This window comes from Cnephaeus nilssonii (assembly GCF_951640355.1).
Source record: "Cnephaeus nilssonii genome assembly, chromosome: 19".
Lineage (NCBI taxonomy): Eukaryota > Metazoa > Chordata > Mammalia > Chiroptera > Vespertilionidae > Cnephaeus > Cnephaeus nilssonii.
The window spans coordinates 37,718,629-37,736,104 of NC_137090.1; the positions used below are offsets into that span (position 1 = coordinate 37,718,629).

The 17,476-nt window shown below is 57.7% G+C and overlaps 1 protein-coding gene across 1 annotated transcript in view; it reads left to right on the top strand.

The window, feature by feature from the left end:
* Nucleotides 1–248: 248 nt before the first annotated feature.
* Nucleotides 249–17,476, top strand: part of PITPNM3 (PITPNM family member 3) — a 90,284-nt gene continuing 73,056 nt past the window's right edge. Inside the window, exon 1 of the mRNA XM_079798971.1 lies at nucleotides 249–339. Within this exon, the coding sequence (XP_079655097.1) occupies nucleotides 318–339 (22 nt within the window). The 5' untranslated portion in view covers nucleotides 249–317. The remainder of the gene's footprint in view (nucleotides 340–17,476) is intronic.

Sequence of the window (17,476 nt, forward strand, 5' to 3'; positions counted from 1 at the left end):
CGCGCTGCGACCGGAGCGGAGCGGGCTGGAGCGGCGGCCGCGGCCGGGCGGGTGCGGGCCCGCGGGGGCGGGTAGGGCGCCTTGCTCGTTAGTCCCTCCCCGGCGGCGGGGGGCCGGCGCGGCGGCCGCTCGGCGCCTTTAAGGGAGCGGGAGGGAGCGGGGAGGCGGCGGCTGCGGTGGCGGCAGCGGAGCGCGCGGGGTGGGGGCGCGGGGCGCGGCGCTCGGAGTCCACTCGGGCCGGAGGCGGCTCGGAGCCGGGGGCCCAGCCCGGGAACCGCGAGGAGCCGGGCAGCTCAGCGGAGCCCGCCGCCCGGGACATGGCCAAGGCGGGCCGTGCAGGTGAGGGCGGGCGGGCGCCGGAGGGCAGGGCCGTGGCTCGGGGGAGGGACCCGCGCGGCCCGAGGGGGGGCTGCGGGTCCAGGTGAACCGCTCGCGCAGGTGGGCGTTGGTTCCCGAGGGCGCAGGGGGCGGCGGCGAGGCCAGACCCCGGCGCGTGCAGAAGGGGCTCGGCGCGCCCCGCGTCCTTCCTGTGCCCACAGTCACCTCGTGGGACACCACGTCCCCCTCGCCACGGCCCCGCTGTAAAGGGCCAGGGCTGCTGCGCCCTGTCCAGCCAGGCGGTGGGCGCCCTTACCACCTTCTGGAGACCCGGCCAGCCCGGGCGCGGGGGCCGAGGGGCTGTCCCGCGGCCGCCGCTCCATCCCATGCTCCCCAAACCGGGGCGCCCCCCACGTCCTGCCACTCGCTATATCCAGGACGCGACAGTCCCCCGCCCCCAGCTCAGGCAGGAGACCAAGGTTTCTTCTTGGCAAGGAGGGTTGCCCCACGCCGCATCCTAGGGACCGTCCCGCCCCCTCCCCCCATGGGACCCGGGGAGGCAGAGCCTCAGGTGCGCAGGTCTGAAGGTGCGACCTCTTCTGGGGTCCTGCGGGGCGCTGCCCTCCCTCCAACTCAAGCAGTGTAGCCTGCGGTGTGGGGAAGTGGGCGTTAGTCATTCGTTCACTCATTCAGCCAGACGTTCATTCACCAACATCTGCTGTGTGCCAGGTCCCGAGCTGGCACTGGGGATGGGATGAGGACCAGACTCTGCCCCTCTTTGCACACTCCCCGCTGGTGCCCTGGGAGGCTCAGGTCGAAGAAAGCCCAAAGGGCTGGCCGTACGTGGGGGCAGCAAGCCGGGTCTCAGCAGGGCTGGCTGGTGAGGCTGGCATGTGTGAATAGATCTGCCATGAACTCATACCCAAACCTGTGACGTTGGCAGGTGCCATGCCATCCCCTGGGACTAGGCATTGGCCTGGCACAAACCCCACCACTCTACCCGTAAGTGATGAAAGTGATGGAATGCATGAATGTGTGAATTCATGTGTATACATACTCAGCGTGCATACCACCGGGCTGTGTGTAAATCCACTGCACCCCGCAAATGCTGGCCCAGACCCTGGACTGGGTTCACATCTCCCCTGAATACCACCGGGGTGTATGATTTAGCTGCCTGAGAATAGATTCCCATTCTGTCCCCCAGGAGTCCTGTTGGGGTGGGGCAGGTTGTGTGAGACACAGCAAGAAGGGAACACATTTAAACACCCCCTTTCTCACTTCCCTCCCTCCTCCCCCCTGGGGGAGGCACAGTGAGATGACACCATTGGGGCTGGAAAAGGTTCTCTCTCTCCTTCCCCCACTGAGCTGGGTCCTTACCCAACTTCACTCCTCCCAAAGGGCACAAGACAGGGTGTGTGTCTGCCTACCGCCTCTGCTCTATGTGGGCATGTGTGTGCACGTAAGTGCCCACCCCTGGGCACAGATCACCTGCCTGGGCACTGCCATCACAATAGCTGTTAATACGTAGTGCTTGTCCTATGCACCGGGTGGTGTAACAGGAAATGTTACCCTCCCCTCTCAAAAACATCTGGAAATAGACACTCAGAGAAATGGCTGAATGAAGGTGGCCCAGAGGGTCTGCGCAGAGCCCGACTAAGACCAGCTCTGTTGGACTCTCAGGGCTCTAAGTGGCGGGATTTCTCCATCGGTGTCCGGATAGGTCACCCCTCCTGGAAGGGGGGTGCTGTCTCAGTCCCTCTGCCTTTGGTCCCCCGGCTGAGAGTCCGTGGGAATGTGTTCCAGTGACAGGTGGGAAAAATGGCCCTGCTCTGAGCATCAAGCAGTTTATCTCTTGTGCTGCAATTTCACGCTTGGCCCTTTCCCTCGGGGCGGCACAAACTCCCCTCCTCTGTGGATCGAACTGTCCATGCGCAGCTGCCACCCATAGCAGCCTTGTGGGCTTGACCCCAGCCAAACAGGATTACTCCTTTCCTCAGCTCTTCCAGGCCACTTTGCATGTTGCAAATGCCCCTCTTCTTTAGGCTCCTAAACCCACTGAATTGAGGGCAGCACGCAGCCATGGGTGTACGGGGGTGACCTCTCCCCCACTGGCAGAGTCCCTGAGAAGAGACGGGTGAGCGTCAGGACAGAGCGAGTCCTTGGAGACAGGAGCTCAAGTCCCTCACTTTACGGCGAGAGAGAAACTGAGGCCAAGGAAGGGGTGTAACACAGAGAGGGATGGCTATTCAGGACCATCTTCCTCGCAGGGACAGAGGGATGGTCCGAAGTGCTCAGGCCTTCACTCTGGGGACAGATGCCATGAGAACCAAGGGGGGCTGAAGGCCAGGGGCGGAGGCTGTGGGCACCTGGCCTGGGAGTGAGGGGAACCTTCATCATTTGTGAGGTGTTGCCTCTAAAACCTGGCCAGGGACCACCTACTGAGGGGTTTGGGCCCGAGGACCACCCCAGGGGGTGACGCCAGGGTCATCGCAAGGTAGTCTGGTGAGTGGCATCCTCAGACTCGCACCGGGCACCGCCTGAGCAGCCAGCCATGGCCGTGTCACCTGTGCCAGGCTCGAGCTGAAGGGGGGCAGTGAAAGCACTGCCACGCGCCTGGAGGTCCCGGGGACCAGAGAATCAGGCCCCAGGCAGGACTGGATCAGTCGTGGAGGGTGAATCCCAAACGGGCTATTTCTAGCTCCCGACCTCTGGGGGGGGGGGGGGTTCAGTCACACGGACCAGGATCTTCTGGTGCCCGCTCAGTCTTGAGAGGAAAAGGGAGGAAAGGGGAGCCCTTGCCCTGGTCCTTGCCCTGACGGTGCTCTGCTCTGGGTTTGGGACAAAGGGGCAGAGGGGCCCACCTTAGGGATGAAAGGCTGCTGCAGGGAGGTGGGGCCAGGGGTCGGGGAGGACCTAGGAGGTCCATTTAGGAAATGGTGACTTGCAGTAAGAGGTCCCGATGGGCAGGCCTCAGTGCAGTGCGGACACAGAGGAGGCCAATGTGGCGTGGGATGGAGAGGCGGGATTTCTTAGGAGTTGGGCCTCAAAGACCAGCAGAGTTTGCACAGGAAGGTGACGAGGGGCAGGCTTCCAGGTGGGACTCGAACAAAGGCGAGGAGGTTGCAATGGGACAGAGGTTAAGTGTGGAGGCACTGCTGCCGGTGGGAATGGCATGCGTGGGCCGGAGATGCCCCAGGGTGCCGAAATCTGTCTGGCTGGGCTGGTGGGTTCCTACAGGGGTGCAGATGGCTGGAAGGAACTCTGGGGAGCATCGAAGACAGAAGCAAGGCAGTGAGATTTGGGTGTTTCCACAGGTCCCTTTGGCTGCTACCTGAGGGCTTCTGGGAGGGCGGGGAGAGGCTCTCCCAGGCTGGGAAAGGTTTGTTCTGCTTCCTGCCAGCCTCGCTGCCCCTCCCTTCCTCTCTATGCCCCTGGGGCCCTCCCTCTACACCCCAGCAGGCTGGCAGGGTATCTGCCAGCCCAGGAGCAGGGTAAGTGGGAGGCCCCTGGCCAAGCAGGAATAGAGGGGGCAGCCAAGAGGGTCTTGGAACCTCTCAAGCTGGGACAGGACCGCGGGGAGAGGCCGGGCTGGGGCTGCAGGGCTGGGCCTTCCAGGCTGGAGGAACCAGTTTGCTCCCAGGTGCTGGCCTCTGTTTTGAGGGGAGGAGCCAGCGGGCTGGAGTATTTGGAACCCAGTAATTCCAGTAAAAAAAAAAAAAAATACTGATCCTACAGTGGCACAGCTGGAGGATGCGTCCAGATGCCCATTTTCCAAACCCTTGTCAACAGGGGGACACTGAGGCCACAGAGGAAGGTGGTGGCAGAGCTGGGCCTAAAACCTGCCTTTCCGGGGTCTCAGTTTGGACCTTGCTTCGCTGAGTCAGCTGCCCTCTCACCACCCGAAGCCAGAGCTCCTCCTGGGCCCCCTGCACCTTGGTTTGGGGGAGGGGGAGTGGCCCAGTGTCTCAGAGGAGGGGGTGCTTGGACGCTGGGAAAGGGACCAGCACCAGGCTGCTCAGGACACTGGGCAGGTGCCAGGGGACGGAGGCAGGACTCTCAGGCCCAGGGTGTCGGGATTGCATCTTGGGAAGGGCATCATGCTCTGCAAGATTATACGTTCACCTGCTCCGGTGCCAGGGGGAAGGCTGAGGCCACATTGGATGCCACTGTCCCGACTCAAGGCCTCTCTACAATCTGCCTCCAGGAAGCCTTTGTCCCGGCAGACCCGGGGGGGCTGGAGCTGGGCAGGTCTGTTCCTGGCTGAGTCACCTGTCCCTGCAGACCCGCAGGCCACAACAGGCCCCAGCTTGAGACCCTTTGTGGCCTCAGCCCTGGCTGTGGTGTGATTGCATGAGTCAAGGACAGCGCAGCTCCAACAGCAGCCCCACCTCAAGCATGTGGCCCTGAGCCCAGAATCCCCTGTCCCTATGGAATGAAGGCCCTTGCGGCCTGCCTGGGGGCTGGGAATCCGGTGGAGGAAACAGAGAGTGAGGACAGGGCTAGACCCCCCTGGTCGGGGCTGTGTCTGTGTTGTACTGGCCAGAAGGTGTGGTGTTTTCTCCCCTACCTTAGTCTACTGTGACAGTTCATGGCTGAAAGAGGCTGGGAGGCCTTCCAGTCCCCCTGGTCACCGTGCAGGGTGGGAGACCGAGGCCAGAAAGGCCAAGTGTCCTTCTCTGGGGTCTTCAAGGACCAAGAGTGTGACCTCCCAGAGACCAGTGAGGCTCTGAGGACTAGGAACTTCCTGGTAGGGCCGAACTACCCACAGGAATTCTCTGGGATCCGGGCTTGTGAGAGGGAGGACCAGGACAGGGATTAGCATCCTGAGAACAATATGGATCTTTTTTTGGCAGCAGTCCTCAACGTGCTCTCCTGTCCAATGGATCAACAGCAGCTCTTTAAGGTAGGGCAGATGTTATTCCCATTTTATGGATCAGAAAACTGAGGCCCAGAAGGGTTAAGTGTCTGGGTCTGGAATCACACACAAAGTTAGAGGCAAAGCGGGAATCAGCACTTAGGTCTCTTCTACTCTTGGGGTCAGCATTTCTAAGAAGTAAATTGTGCAACAGAGAAGAGATCCCGCTCTGTCACTGGTTGACCTTGAACTGCTCCTCCGGGCCTCAGTTTTCTCATCTGTAAAGGGGGAGGGGAGGGAAAGAGTTGGGGAGTCTGAATGAGCTTTAAGTCAGCTCTGGCTCTGATATACTGTTCCCTCTTTTTTGGCTTCCCTCCCTGCTGGCTTTACTGTGCCTCCAGGGGCCTCACCTCCTCTCTCTAGCCCCACAAGACCCTCCCAGAACGGTGGTGGGAGATGGGGAACAATTCGGGGCTGAAGGCTTGGACATAGAGACCACCTGCCTCCTGGGCCCAGGCCCCTGCCCATCACCACATCTCCCGAAGGAGCCACATGGAAGGGGTGTCAGAGCCTCCAGGGAAGGGCTAGGGGTAGGAGGGGGCAGGAGACAATGCGTAACAAGTGAGTGTAGAAACCAAATAAGATCTGAGCTCCCCACCCACTCTCTCAAATCTCTCTACACTCTTGCTTCTAAAATTCTTTTTTTTTTTTTTTTTAAGGAGAAAGAAAATGCTAAATTGCACCCCCTTTCACAAAGGAATGGGAGCCTTAGTGAGTCACTCCGGAGGTAACGCCACCTCCAGGGCCCTTTGCCTGCGAAGGCCTGCGCAGCTGCGTGGCCACCAGCCCCCGTGGAGGTCATGTGTGGAGGGGTGGCGGAGTGGGGAGCCTGCTGCCCGTCAGTGGCTCCCGGTGGGCGCTGGTCCCTGCAGCGGGGCCCCACCCTGCTTCCTCCGGGCTCTCTCCGGGGTTCGCTTGGGAATAGGGCCCTGGCTCAGGCTGGGGCCAGGCTGAGAGCCTGTGTGGCCACATCAGGGCTTGGTTCAAGACTTGGGTGGCATGTAGGGGCTGGGGCTCAGGCCTGTCTGTGGGGTGAATTCGCTGCTGGTGAATTGTGGCCGTGGGGGGTGAGGTCACTGTGTGTGGGCAGGGTAGGCAGGGAGCAGGTGCCTTTGCATCTGGAAACCAGAGTTCTCGGGTGGCACGCGGTCTTTCTAGGCGTCTCGGTGAGGCTCTTCTCCAGCGCCGAGGAGCAGGCGAGGGCACAGATGGCGCTCTGCCAGGGGAAGGTGCACCGGGGGGTCTGGGCATCACCTTCTGTGAGGGGCAGCCTGTTTATTTGCAGACCTGGGGCGGGGAGGCCAGCGAGGAGGCGCTTCTCCTTCCCGGATGACCCGTTCTTCTGGAGGGAGGGGAAGTAGCCGACTGTTAGCTGGGGATGCCAAACAAGGGTTGAAAGCAAAAATAGAAACGCGCCAGGCTGGGTCTGGGAGGGGCGCTGAGTTCTGGCGGAGGAGAGACCTCTTCTGAGCGGCTGCCGCGGATGCCCTGTTTGCTCGGCGCCCCGTGTTTGCTGAGCACATCCCGCCCTGCACTCCTGACTCCTCTGGCGAGACCTAGGTGTGCGCACCGAGCTGGGAGCTCTCGGGAGTCTGTCTGTGGGAGGCGTGGAGCGTCTGGGCCGCCCATCACTCGCACACCTCTGACCTTTTCTGGACTGGCTCCTCCTGGGGCTTCCTTCTCTCTCCCCACCCCCACTTCCCGCCTCCTGCCTCCCCTGAGGCTGGTCCCAGCTGAGCAACCCTGGAATCATCCCCGGTGGTAAAAAAGCTATTTTCGGCTCTCCTGTTACTGCCCGGTGGGGGGTGGGGGGTGGGGGTGGTGTTTATCCCTGGCTGCCTGTTTGTTTCCTTCTTGTACAGTGAAGCAGCCGGGAGAGCATTATGCAGCCCCGCCTCTGGGGTCCCTCCCGGCTGGCAATTCTCAATTCCCCGAGCTGGGATTTGGCACCAAATGGAGAGCCTGGGGATAGAGGCAACCGAGGCCCCATCTTTGCTTAATAGCCGCCTGGAGTGGCAGGTGGTAGGAATGGCCCACGGGAGCCACCTAGGTCCTGGCTGGGGGAGGGCTGCTTGCTTCAGGCTCACGGTAGCCTTCGGTGCCCTTACCAGAGAGCTGGCTCACTCACTGAGGTGGGGGTCTCAGAAAGCGCCCCCAGCATCCTCCATGGAATCTGTGACCCCCAACCAGGCCCCCACATACCCTGGTTGGGTGCCTGGGTCCCTAGCCACCCTCCCCACTCCCCAAAGGTGTCCTGGGTTGATTGGAAGGAGTGCCTTCCTGTGGATGCTGAGGGGGGCTCTCTGTCCCCTCTTTTGGGGCCCCCTCCCTGCCCCCAGCTGCCCTCCTGAGGAGCCTGCAGGTGGCAGAGCCATCGGTGGCAGATGCTGTGGGAGGAGAAAGTGTCTCCCTTCTGGAGCAAGAGTCTGGAGGGACAGAGAGGGGACATCTGGGGCTTGGGAGACTTGTTCCAAGTAACTCAGAACTGTTGGGAGCCGAGTTGGCAGAGCAAATGAAAGTACAATAGATAGCCAAAGCTATTAATCACTAATTAGTTCCTCAATAAGGTAATTAATGGGTATTTAAATGCCATATTTATGAGATACCAGCAGGTCTTCAAAAAGCACATCTTTTCCAAGGCAACTGACTTGGCCAACTGTGTCCTGCTGGGGGGCCGGATTCTCATCCCCCTCAGCCCACCCCGGGAACAAGAGCCGACAGTGGGCAGGTCAGTTTCCTGCTCCCAGCTTCCCTTTTCTCATCTGCGAACAGGGATCACGGCCCTTCTGTACTGACCTCACTTGGGCTGTTGTGGAGACAGTAAGAAGTGAAGGCCACGCAGATCCCTGGCAGTGGTGGGAAGTGCTGTGCGGGATTTAGTGCTGGCCCTGAAAACATCCTTGAAGTGATCGGCTAGGCCCCTTGATGGCGCCTCGTGCAGTTTTAAGGCCAGGGTCGGGCTGGAGTCATTGCTTGGTGGGCTGTGAATCTGCGGCTGGGTCTGATTCACTTCCTAGCTTGGTTTGAGATTGGGGCTGTGGCCTGATCTGCAGCTGGGTCTCAGCTTGTCCGGGGATCATGCCTGTGACTTGATCTGTGGCCAGCTCAAGGTTGGGGCTGTGGCCAATCCCAGGATAATTCTGCAGTCCAGAGACTCAGCCTCAGTCCTGAGTCCACCGCGGGGCCGATGGAGCTGCCTGGTTGCCCCAGAAGCTGGATTCCTTCCGGGCCCTTCAGGGTCTGGGCTCCAGGTGCTGGGAACCCCAGCAGACAGGCCCTCCTGGGACTCCTGGCATGTCCCCTGAAACAGCCTAGCACAAGCTCATCAGTGGCGCATACAGCAGTTTGGGAGATAGTTAGGACGTGTTTCTATAGCAACCAACCCCCAACCAGCACTGGTTTCCTTCAATAATGCCTTTTTCTAGAAGCAGCATCTCCGGGCCTCTCCTCCCTCCCTGGGTGGCCCCGCAGCCCCTCAGCATGGGCTGGTTGGCCCTGGATGGGTCTGGTTCCCACACTCATCCTGACCCCGAGAGGGGGCCTGGGGACCTGCTCTACGGGACACTTCCCTGGGAGGCCTCCTGCGGTCTGGCCCGTGCTGGGCCATGCTGGCATAACAGCAGCTCGCTTTGCGCCCGTCCCTGGACCGGGAGAGGCTGGGGCCTGGAGCGGTTCTTACCTGCCAGGAGGAAACCCACAGCTCAATGGGGCAGGCAGGCCTGGACCCAATCTGGGGATAGGTGCTCTGGTGAGCACAGACAAAGGATGTTTTGGGATGTAGCTCAAGGTTTGGGGGGCAGGTGAGACTCAGCCCCGGGAAGCTGTGCTGGGGGAGGGGACCAGCCAGGCAGCAGGAGCACCTCATGGGCATCAGGGCAGCTTCAGCGAGAGAAGGCAGCACCTGTTTTGCCCTCGGGGCTCCCATTCCAGGGCCTCCGGAGGAGAGGGGCATCACCCTTGGGAGACTCCACATAGGAAAGGACCAGAGAAAGGCCTGTGGGTAAGCACGATTATGTCATTTAACAAACCCCTCTTAGCACTGAGCGCCAGGCATTATGCTAGACCTTTCCCAAGTACTCAGTCACTTCATGCTCATTGCAACCCTGTGTAAGTGCTGTTATTACTCCCATTTCACAGAGGAGGAAACTGAGGCACGGAGTGGTGGACAGTGACACTTACCAAGATCATCAGCTGATAAGTGGCCGAGCTGGGATTTGAACCGGCCTCAAGTGGGAGTGGGAGGGGGCGGTGGTTCATGTGAGAGAGCAGGAAGGCCAGGCTCCCAGAGGAGGGCAGAGAGGAGGGCCTCAGGCAGACTACGCATGTCACACTCTACATCCTGCATGTGGGACCCCGGGCCAGGACAGAGAGCAGGGAAGTGTCACCTAGATGTGCCTTGTGAGGCTGTGTGTGTGTGTGTGTGTGTGTGTGTGTGTGTGAGGTTGTATGTGTGTATGTGTGAGGCTGTGTGTGTGTGTGTGAGGCTGTGTGTGTGTATGTGAGGCTGTGTGTGTGTGAGAAGCTGTGTGTGTGTGTGTATGTGAGGTTGTATGTGTGAGGCTGTGTGTGTGTGTGTGAGGCTGTGTGTGTGAGCCTCTGTGTGTATGTGTATGTGTGTGTGACTGTGTGTATGTGTGAGGCTGTGTGTGTGGCTCTGTGTGTATGTGTGTGCGTGGCTGTGTGTATGTGTGAGGCTGTGTGTGTGTGTGTGTGTGTGTGTGGCTGTGTGTGACAGAGAGAGAGATGGGGGCCCCCTGGATGAGACTCATCCGAGCAGCCAAGCACTTTCCCTCACCCCTGACCTCCCCTGAGGCACAGTCTGCTTGGACCCCACCACCGGGCCAGGCCCTGGTTTCAGATGCAGCCTCCCAGGGCTGGGCACGCTGTGGCCACAGTCACGGGAGGCAGGCCCAGCGTGGGCACCCAACCTTGACCCATTCAGAGGCGCCTGTGGCTCCCTGGAGCTCTGGGGATTGGCACCTCAGGGCTGTGGCTGTCACAGCAGACACCATGTCCCCTCCCTGTTCTGATGAGCCGGACCTTACTCTGGAGGAGAAAGTTCTAGATCCAGCTTCTCCTGGAAGTGGCCTGGTTGCTTTGACCTGTGTCCTCCCTCCCTCCTGCCCCAGCCTGGCTAACCCTGCTCACCCTCCCTTGAGGCTCAGCTCACCCCTCCTCCAGGAAGGCCTCCTGGCCCCCAGCCTGCAGGGGGGTGCCTCAGGGAGGTGCCATCTAGACCCAGGGTGGGCGGGGGGGGGGTGTGTGTGTGGCATTCAGCCCAGGGCTCAGGCTGCGCTGTCCATCCTGTGCTCCATGCAGGGTGGTACAGGGCTGGGCTCAAGGCTGCACCCCAGGGACGGGCACGGATCCAGTTCAGCTCTGTCCCCAACTCCTTCCGCTCGGCACCATCCAGTCCAAGGTCTGGCCCAGGAAGAGCTGGCCACACCCACATCCCGCACTCCCTGGCTTTTCTCACCGTGAAACAGTGTTCCCCTCAGACCCGGCTCCTGAGGGCAGGTGGGGCTTCCTTCTGGTGGGGTGCTGGCCCTCAGGCTGGGGCTCGGGGTCCTGGTATAGGGCAGAGCATGCACAGCAGGCTCTGTCCATCTGTCCGTCTGCCTATTCCCGTGTCCCCGAGAACCAGGGTTGAAGTGGGGAAGTTGGGTGTGTGCAGCGGACGATCTGAGTCAGGGCCTCTGGCTGCACCCATTCTGGGGAGACCTAGGTCTGTGACAGGACCGCACTGGACCTGCAGGCAGTGGGTAGACAGACCAGGAGAGGAGGGGTTGGCCCAGCTTGGAGCTCTGTGGGGAGATCCAGGCATCGTGGGTGGCGAAGCATCCTTGTTTCTCTCTGGATTGCTGGGGCAGGGTTGGGATAGGCCCCTTTCTCTTTTATCCTGATTTAGAGTTTTCAATAAGTGTGGGCGTGAAGGTGGGACAGAAGGACAGTGTGCGGGAGGGTGTAGGCTGAGCCTTTGAAGATGCAGAAGGAACTCTGTAGCCTTGGGGAGGACCCCGGAGGCTGCTGGAAGCCCTTCAGCCCATGAGGCCCCCGTCTCCCAAGTGCCAGGCAGTGCTGGGCATGATAATGGATGATCTTAAATCTCCTAACAGTGAGGTAAGATTACGATACCCATTTTACAGATGAGAAAAGTGAGGCTCAGAGAGCTTAATTTGCTTCAGGTCATACACTTGTAAGTGGTAGCATTGAACCCAGGTTTGTGTTGCTCCAAAGCCCCTGTTCTCACTTTTCTGCTAAATTTTCACCTATGGCTGGGAGCTGATTGTGTGTGTGTGTGTGTGTGTGTGTGTGTGTGTGTGTGTGTGTAAAAGAGAGGGGCATAAGGGAGAGAGTAAATGGATGTGTCTCAGGGATGGGCTTTGGAAGGGGGTGTAGCTAGTTGAGGACGCTCACACTGTTATTGGACAGGGGCCAACCCGGAGCAGGTCTGCCTCAGGCCGGCCTGCAGTGTGTGCGCCCTTGACTTTGTGCAGGAAAGATTTCACAACATGAGTGCAGATGGGTGGAGCGTATGTTTATTAAAGCTGGGACAGGGAAACAAAGGAAGGGCTTAGGGTAGAAGAAACAACAGGGGAGAGCCTAGGCGGGTGCTTTGTCTCCCTAGAAACGTGACAGGAAAGAAGTGAGCCACTGCCGGGCTGCTGCTAGCTCACTGGGAAGTCAGAGGAACAGGGGCCTTGGAGACAGGATCAGGGGGTGAGCCCGGGTCAAGGTGCCACTGCCCAGCGCTCCCCTGGCTGCAAGTTTCCTGCGGACCCTTAGAAATAAAAAAAATTCGTGCTTGGAAGGGGATTGGGCATGCTGAGTGAGCCTTCATTGAGTTTCTCTCCTGAGGGCCTCCTCCTCCTCCTTCCTCCTCCTCCTCCTTCTTCCTCCTCCTTCATCCTCCTCCACCTTCTCCTCCTCCTTTCTCTTACCTCCTCCTTCCTCCTCCTCTGTCCTCCTCCTCCTTCCTCCTCCTCCTTCCTCCTCCTCCTCCTTCTTCCTCCTCCTTCCTCCTTCTCCTCCTTCCCTTCCTCTTACCTCCTCCTTCCTCCTCCTCCTCCTTCCTCCTCCTCCTCCTCCTCTTCCTCCTCCTTCTCTTCCTCCTTCCTCCTCCCTTTTCCTTCCTCCTCCTTCTTCCTCTTTCTCTTCCTCCTCCTTCCTCCTCCCTCCTCCTTCCTCCTTATTCATCTTCCTCTTCCTCCTCCTCCCTCCTCCTCCCTCCTCTTCCTCCTCCCTCCTTCTTCTTCCTCTTCCTCCTCTCCTTCATCCTCCTCCTCCTCTTCCTCCTTCCTCCTCTTTCCTCCTTCCTCCTCCTTTTCCTCCTCCTTCCTCCTCCTTCCTCCTTCCTCCTCCTCCTCCTCCTCCTCCTCCTCCTCCTCCTCCTCCTCCTCCTCCTCCTCCTCCTCCTTATTTTTCCTGCAGGTGAGAATCTTAGGGAAGGGTTTCAGTAGCTTTCCAGGTGCATTCATTAGCTTTCCAGGTGCATTTTTAAATATGTTGATGCATTAAAATGAGTATATAGGGGAGTTTTGCATTACTCTTTGGTCTGTTTTACTGTTATCTTAGGTTTGTCTGGCATTAATGGGGTTTTTGTTATTTGTTCCCCAACTCATCTGTCCTTGGGTTTAGTTGGCACACATGGCACTAATTGGGTCTTTGTTCTCTATTTTCCAGGCCAGGGTGATTTAAGCTTTGTATTCTCTGGGTAGGGAGGAGAGGTATAAACCATTTGCTCTCAGTGTCCTTGGTTGGGGAAGATAAGGTCTTGCAACTCACAAGCTGGCTGCAAGCTACCCAAACTGCTTGGCCTTGTTTGATTTTCTTGCCTCAGTTTCCCATTCCACCTGCCCAGGGATTTTCCTAGCTTCTTACTATCCTGCTACAATACTTGCCAACGAATGTGGACACACATCTAGATTTTCACACAGATGCAAGGATACCCAGACACGGATTTGCAGACCTGGTAGGCAGATGGTTGTAGAACTGGGACAGCTGACCCCCAGGGCTAGGGCCCCGAGAACAGCCAGGGTCCTCCAGCCCCTTGCCAAGCTGGCCACCAGCAGGTGGAGAGTTATTTTGGCCAAGAGAGAGAAGGATACCTGGGACCTGCCCTGAGCACTGACACAGAGCACCCAGCATGTGGTCCTGAGCTCAGACCCTGGAGCCTGATGGACCTGGGTTCAAATCCTGCCTCCATCACTTCCTAGCCTTACGACCTTGAGCAAAGGACTTCCTTCCCATCTCCGAGGCTTCCTTCCCTTAGCTGTAAGCTGGGGAGTCGTGCTAGCTACTCCACAGGGCTTGGTTAGGACGGGTCATACCTGTGAAGCAGCTAGCGGAGTAGATGTCCTCATCAGACCATCTTTATTAATTCACTCTTTTGCCAAAAACACTTCTTGGCCCTGTTCCTCTTGGGACCACGTATTGGACGCAGGCTCTGCAGAGAGGTGCAGGGCAGGGAGCTGCTCAGGGGACCGAGCTTCTGGCCTTCACCCTCTCTGTGTTGGAATCACGGTGCCCACCTTTCCTGACGGTCAAGACTGTGTGTGGCCTTTAGCACACCTGACCTTGTCCGAGCCCTGCCCCGCGGGAGACTTCCTGACCCTCTGGGGCATCTGTGTCCCTTCCTCCTGAAGTGTGTGGGGGATAGATGCTGGGTGAGGCTTGGAACCTTAGCAGCCGCCTGTTCTGAGCTCCCATCCACAACAGGCCACCCTCTGGCGCCATTTCCGCTCCCACCTCCTCTTCTGTCTGCCTGCCTCTCCATCACAGCCTCCAGCCCCTCGGAGGGCCAAGCCCCCCACCCCACCCGTGCAGCGCTGCCCTGCAGTTCCTCCTTCCCGAAGGCTCTCATGCACGCCCCTGCCTGTCCAGCCTGTACGTGTGTGCAGGAGCATACATGCACACACACACACACGCGCGCACACACACACACACACACACACACACACACACACTAGCACTTAGTACGTCTGGCTCCTTCTCATTCAAGCCTCCACTCCTCTGACACTTCTCAGAAAGGTCTCCCGCTCACACTCCTCCCAAGATGTTCTGTCCATCGCTGTTTTTCCTTTTTTGAAATGCGACCTTTGCCGTTTGCGAAAAAATCTGCAAGCTGGAGGGAGAGCTGGAGGGAGAGCTGGAGGGAGAGCCGGAGGGAGAGCTGGAGGGAGCATCTCCCGCCCAGAAGCCAGGGCCCGGCTGCTTCCTGGCAGCATCCCTTTGCCCAGGCTCTTCTCTACACAAGGGCAGGCAGCCGAGGTGCCCCCAGGCACCCACTTTCCAGAGGTGGTTTCGGGCAGCCCCTGCCTGAGAGGAGGGAGGGACTGGTAGCACATTTAAAGAAACTTATAGGATATGTTTAAAAACCAGTGCGTTTTACCCTGGCCCGTGTGCCCAGTGGTTAGGGCATCAGCCCACGCATGGAAGGGTTGCGGGTTTGATTCTCGGTCAAGGGCACGTGCCTAGTTGCAGGTTTGATGCCCGGCTCATGTGGGAAGTGACCCATCCATGTCTCTCACATCTTTCACATCAACGTTTCTCTCTCTCTCTCTCACCCGCTTTGCCCCTCCCTTCCACTCTTAAAAAAAAATCAATGGGAAAAATATCCTTGGGTGAGGATTAACAACAACAAATAAATAAATAACATAAAAACCAGTGCCTTTTGAAAACAAGGAGGATGGCAGTAAACAAGATAAAATGTGCTTTTGAAGAAAGAAATTCACATACAGATTTTGAGCACAAAGAAGAGTCAATAATCAGGTGACTGGTCATTGGAAAGGAGGCACAGTGTTAGTCCAGCATTTGTAACTCAAATAGGTGAGTGTTGTTTTGATGCCTGGGGCTGACTGCCCCGGACTTTCTCACCCGGATGTACAGACCCACGTGTTCACACCGGCCTACCCTTTAGGCTTGAGGAGGGAGAACATGGTGGAGACAAGAAGGGAGAGGTTTTCTCTTCTTCATAGCACTTTCTACTGCTGAAATGATCCTCGCGGTTCCCTTCTCCAGGTCTGCCTCCCCCAGCACCCCCCCCCCTGCAGAATGTATGCTTTGTGAGGGCCCCACTTTATCCCTAATACTCCCCAAACCTAACACAGCGCCTGTGTGATGGGCAGATTTCTTTGACACCCCAAAACCCTTCCCTCTTTGCCAACCTCTAGCCGGACAAACATCTCTTTCAGATCTAGCTGCACTGGCCTGCCTGCAGCCTCCACCTGCCCGGTTCTCCCGCTGGGACGCCCATGGTGGCCAGCTCAGCACCCAGGCCCCAGTGTTGCAGTGGCCTGAGACAATGGCCTGAAGAGATGGATGCGGTGGGGGGCGAGCTTTCTCTCCTCTCTCCCTCAGGCTCTGTCTCGCACATGCTGTTCGTGAGGGGGAGGTTGGCAGGAATGTCCTCCACTTTGTTCGTGGGTGGAGTGTGTACTGTACAGGTATGAGGGTTACCATAGCCAGGAACTTCTCCCTAAACCCTCGCTCTTCAAACTCAGGGACCAAATAGACTCAGATGAGCCTTCAGATGAACCTGTCACCACTTCAGCTCTTGCTGCTCTCCACCCAGCACTCAGGAACTAAGTAGGTGAGGATAATGGGACTGTCCTGATCCTCCAGATTCGTAGGAATGGAGCAGATGTGGACAGCAAGGGATATTTGTGTGTTAAAGAATGTGTGATAGCTTTTATACCTTTAGTATCTGTTGCTTGAAAAAACATATAAATGTAAATTCAGAAAGAAGTTACATTTAAGTGATTGTATTTTTTGAGTCACAGAATCCTGCACGTACATTTGATTTATATCTCACATTCCTTTTCACTTTGTTGATTTTTGTGTGCTATTGTAAATGGTGTTGGTTTTTAAATTTCAAATTCTAATGGTTCATTGGGGATATAGGAGTGAAACTGACTTTTGCCTATCAATCTTGCATCTTGGGATCTTGCTATACTCAAAGATTAGTTTTAGTGGGGTTTTAAAATAGATGTTGTAGATTTTTTAATCTTCTATGTAGACTATCATGCCACCTGAGAATAAAGGCAGTTTTATTTTCTATTTCAATATACGTATACTTATTATTTCTTGTTCTTGTCTAATTGCACTAGCTCAGACCTCTTCCACGTTCGTTTGGGAAACAGTCCCATATCCACATTAGAAATACTCGGTTATGGTGCATCTGGATTCTCAAATTCCCTTCCAGCAAATCCAGGGCCCAGGGGTAGGAAGTTGCTGACCAGCCTGTCAAGCTGTCCACACTGGTGGGTGAGAACCAAAAGCTTAGAGGGTCCTCATGGGGAGTGTGGGGAAGGCCCAGCTTTGCACCCAGAGGTCAGTGTTCCCTGTGGCTTCTGCCTTTTCTGTGTCTCAGAACATGCTTTTGCCTGGCTCCAAGCCATGGAGTTCAAGCTGGTGCGGTTTTGGCAGCTTGCAGTGGGTGGGGCAGGAGGGACAGGCAGGAGGACCGAGGCCCTGGGCTGACCTGGGCTGGCCTCTTGCTTCAGGAACAGTTTATGTTCTGAGATCTGGGCTCAGGGTGGGGAACAGTGCTGGCATGCTGCAGGGCGACAGGGCGTGGTGAGCGGAAGCTGCAGTAGGTTCTCCAAGGACTTCATCATAATGTGAACTGTAGCTGTGGCGGGAGAGGTGGTGGGGAGATGGGATGCCCACCTCTCACTTGTTTATGGTGCCAGATGGGCTCCTCAAACATCAGTCAGAGCTGAAAAATTTCAAGGGACTGTCTCTGTCAAGGATTTCATTGTACATATGAGGAAACCAAGGCAGGAGCTTTGCTGATACAGAAGCCCAGGTCTCTCTGGAGAGAGGACATGTGCACTTGGTGGCCAGGGCTGAAGCCTCAGGGAAGATATATGCTGTGTGCCTGGGGATTTCAATGTTTTTCGTTGCATCTAAGATACAATCCTATATAATGAAGAGGTAATATGCAAATTGACCATCACTCCAACACACAAGATGGCTGCCCCCATGTGGACACAAGATGGCCTGCAGGGGAGGGCAGTTGGGAAGGACCAGGCCTGCAGGGGAGGCCAGTTGGGGGGGTCAGGCCTGCAGGGGAGGACAGTTGGGGGGGACCCAGGCCTGCAGGGGAGGCCAGTTGGGGGGGACCAGGCCTGCAGGGGAGAGCAGTTGGGGGTGACCAGGCCGGCAGGGGAGGGCAATTAGGGGCAATCGGGCTGGCAGGGGAGCAGTTAGGCATCGATCAGGCTGGCAGGGGAGTGGTTA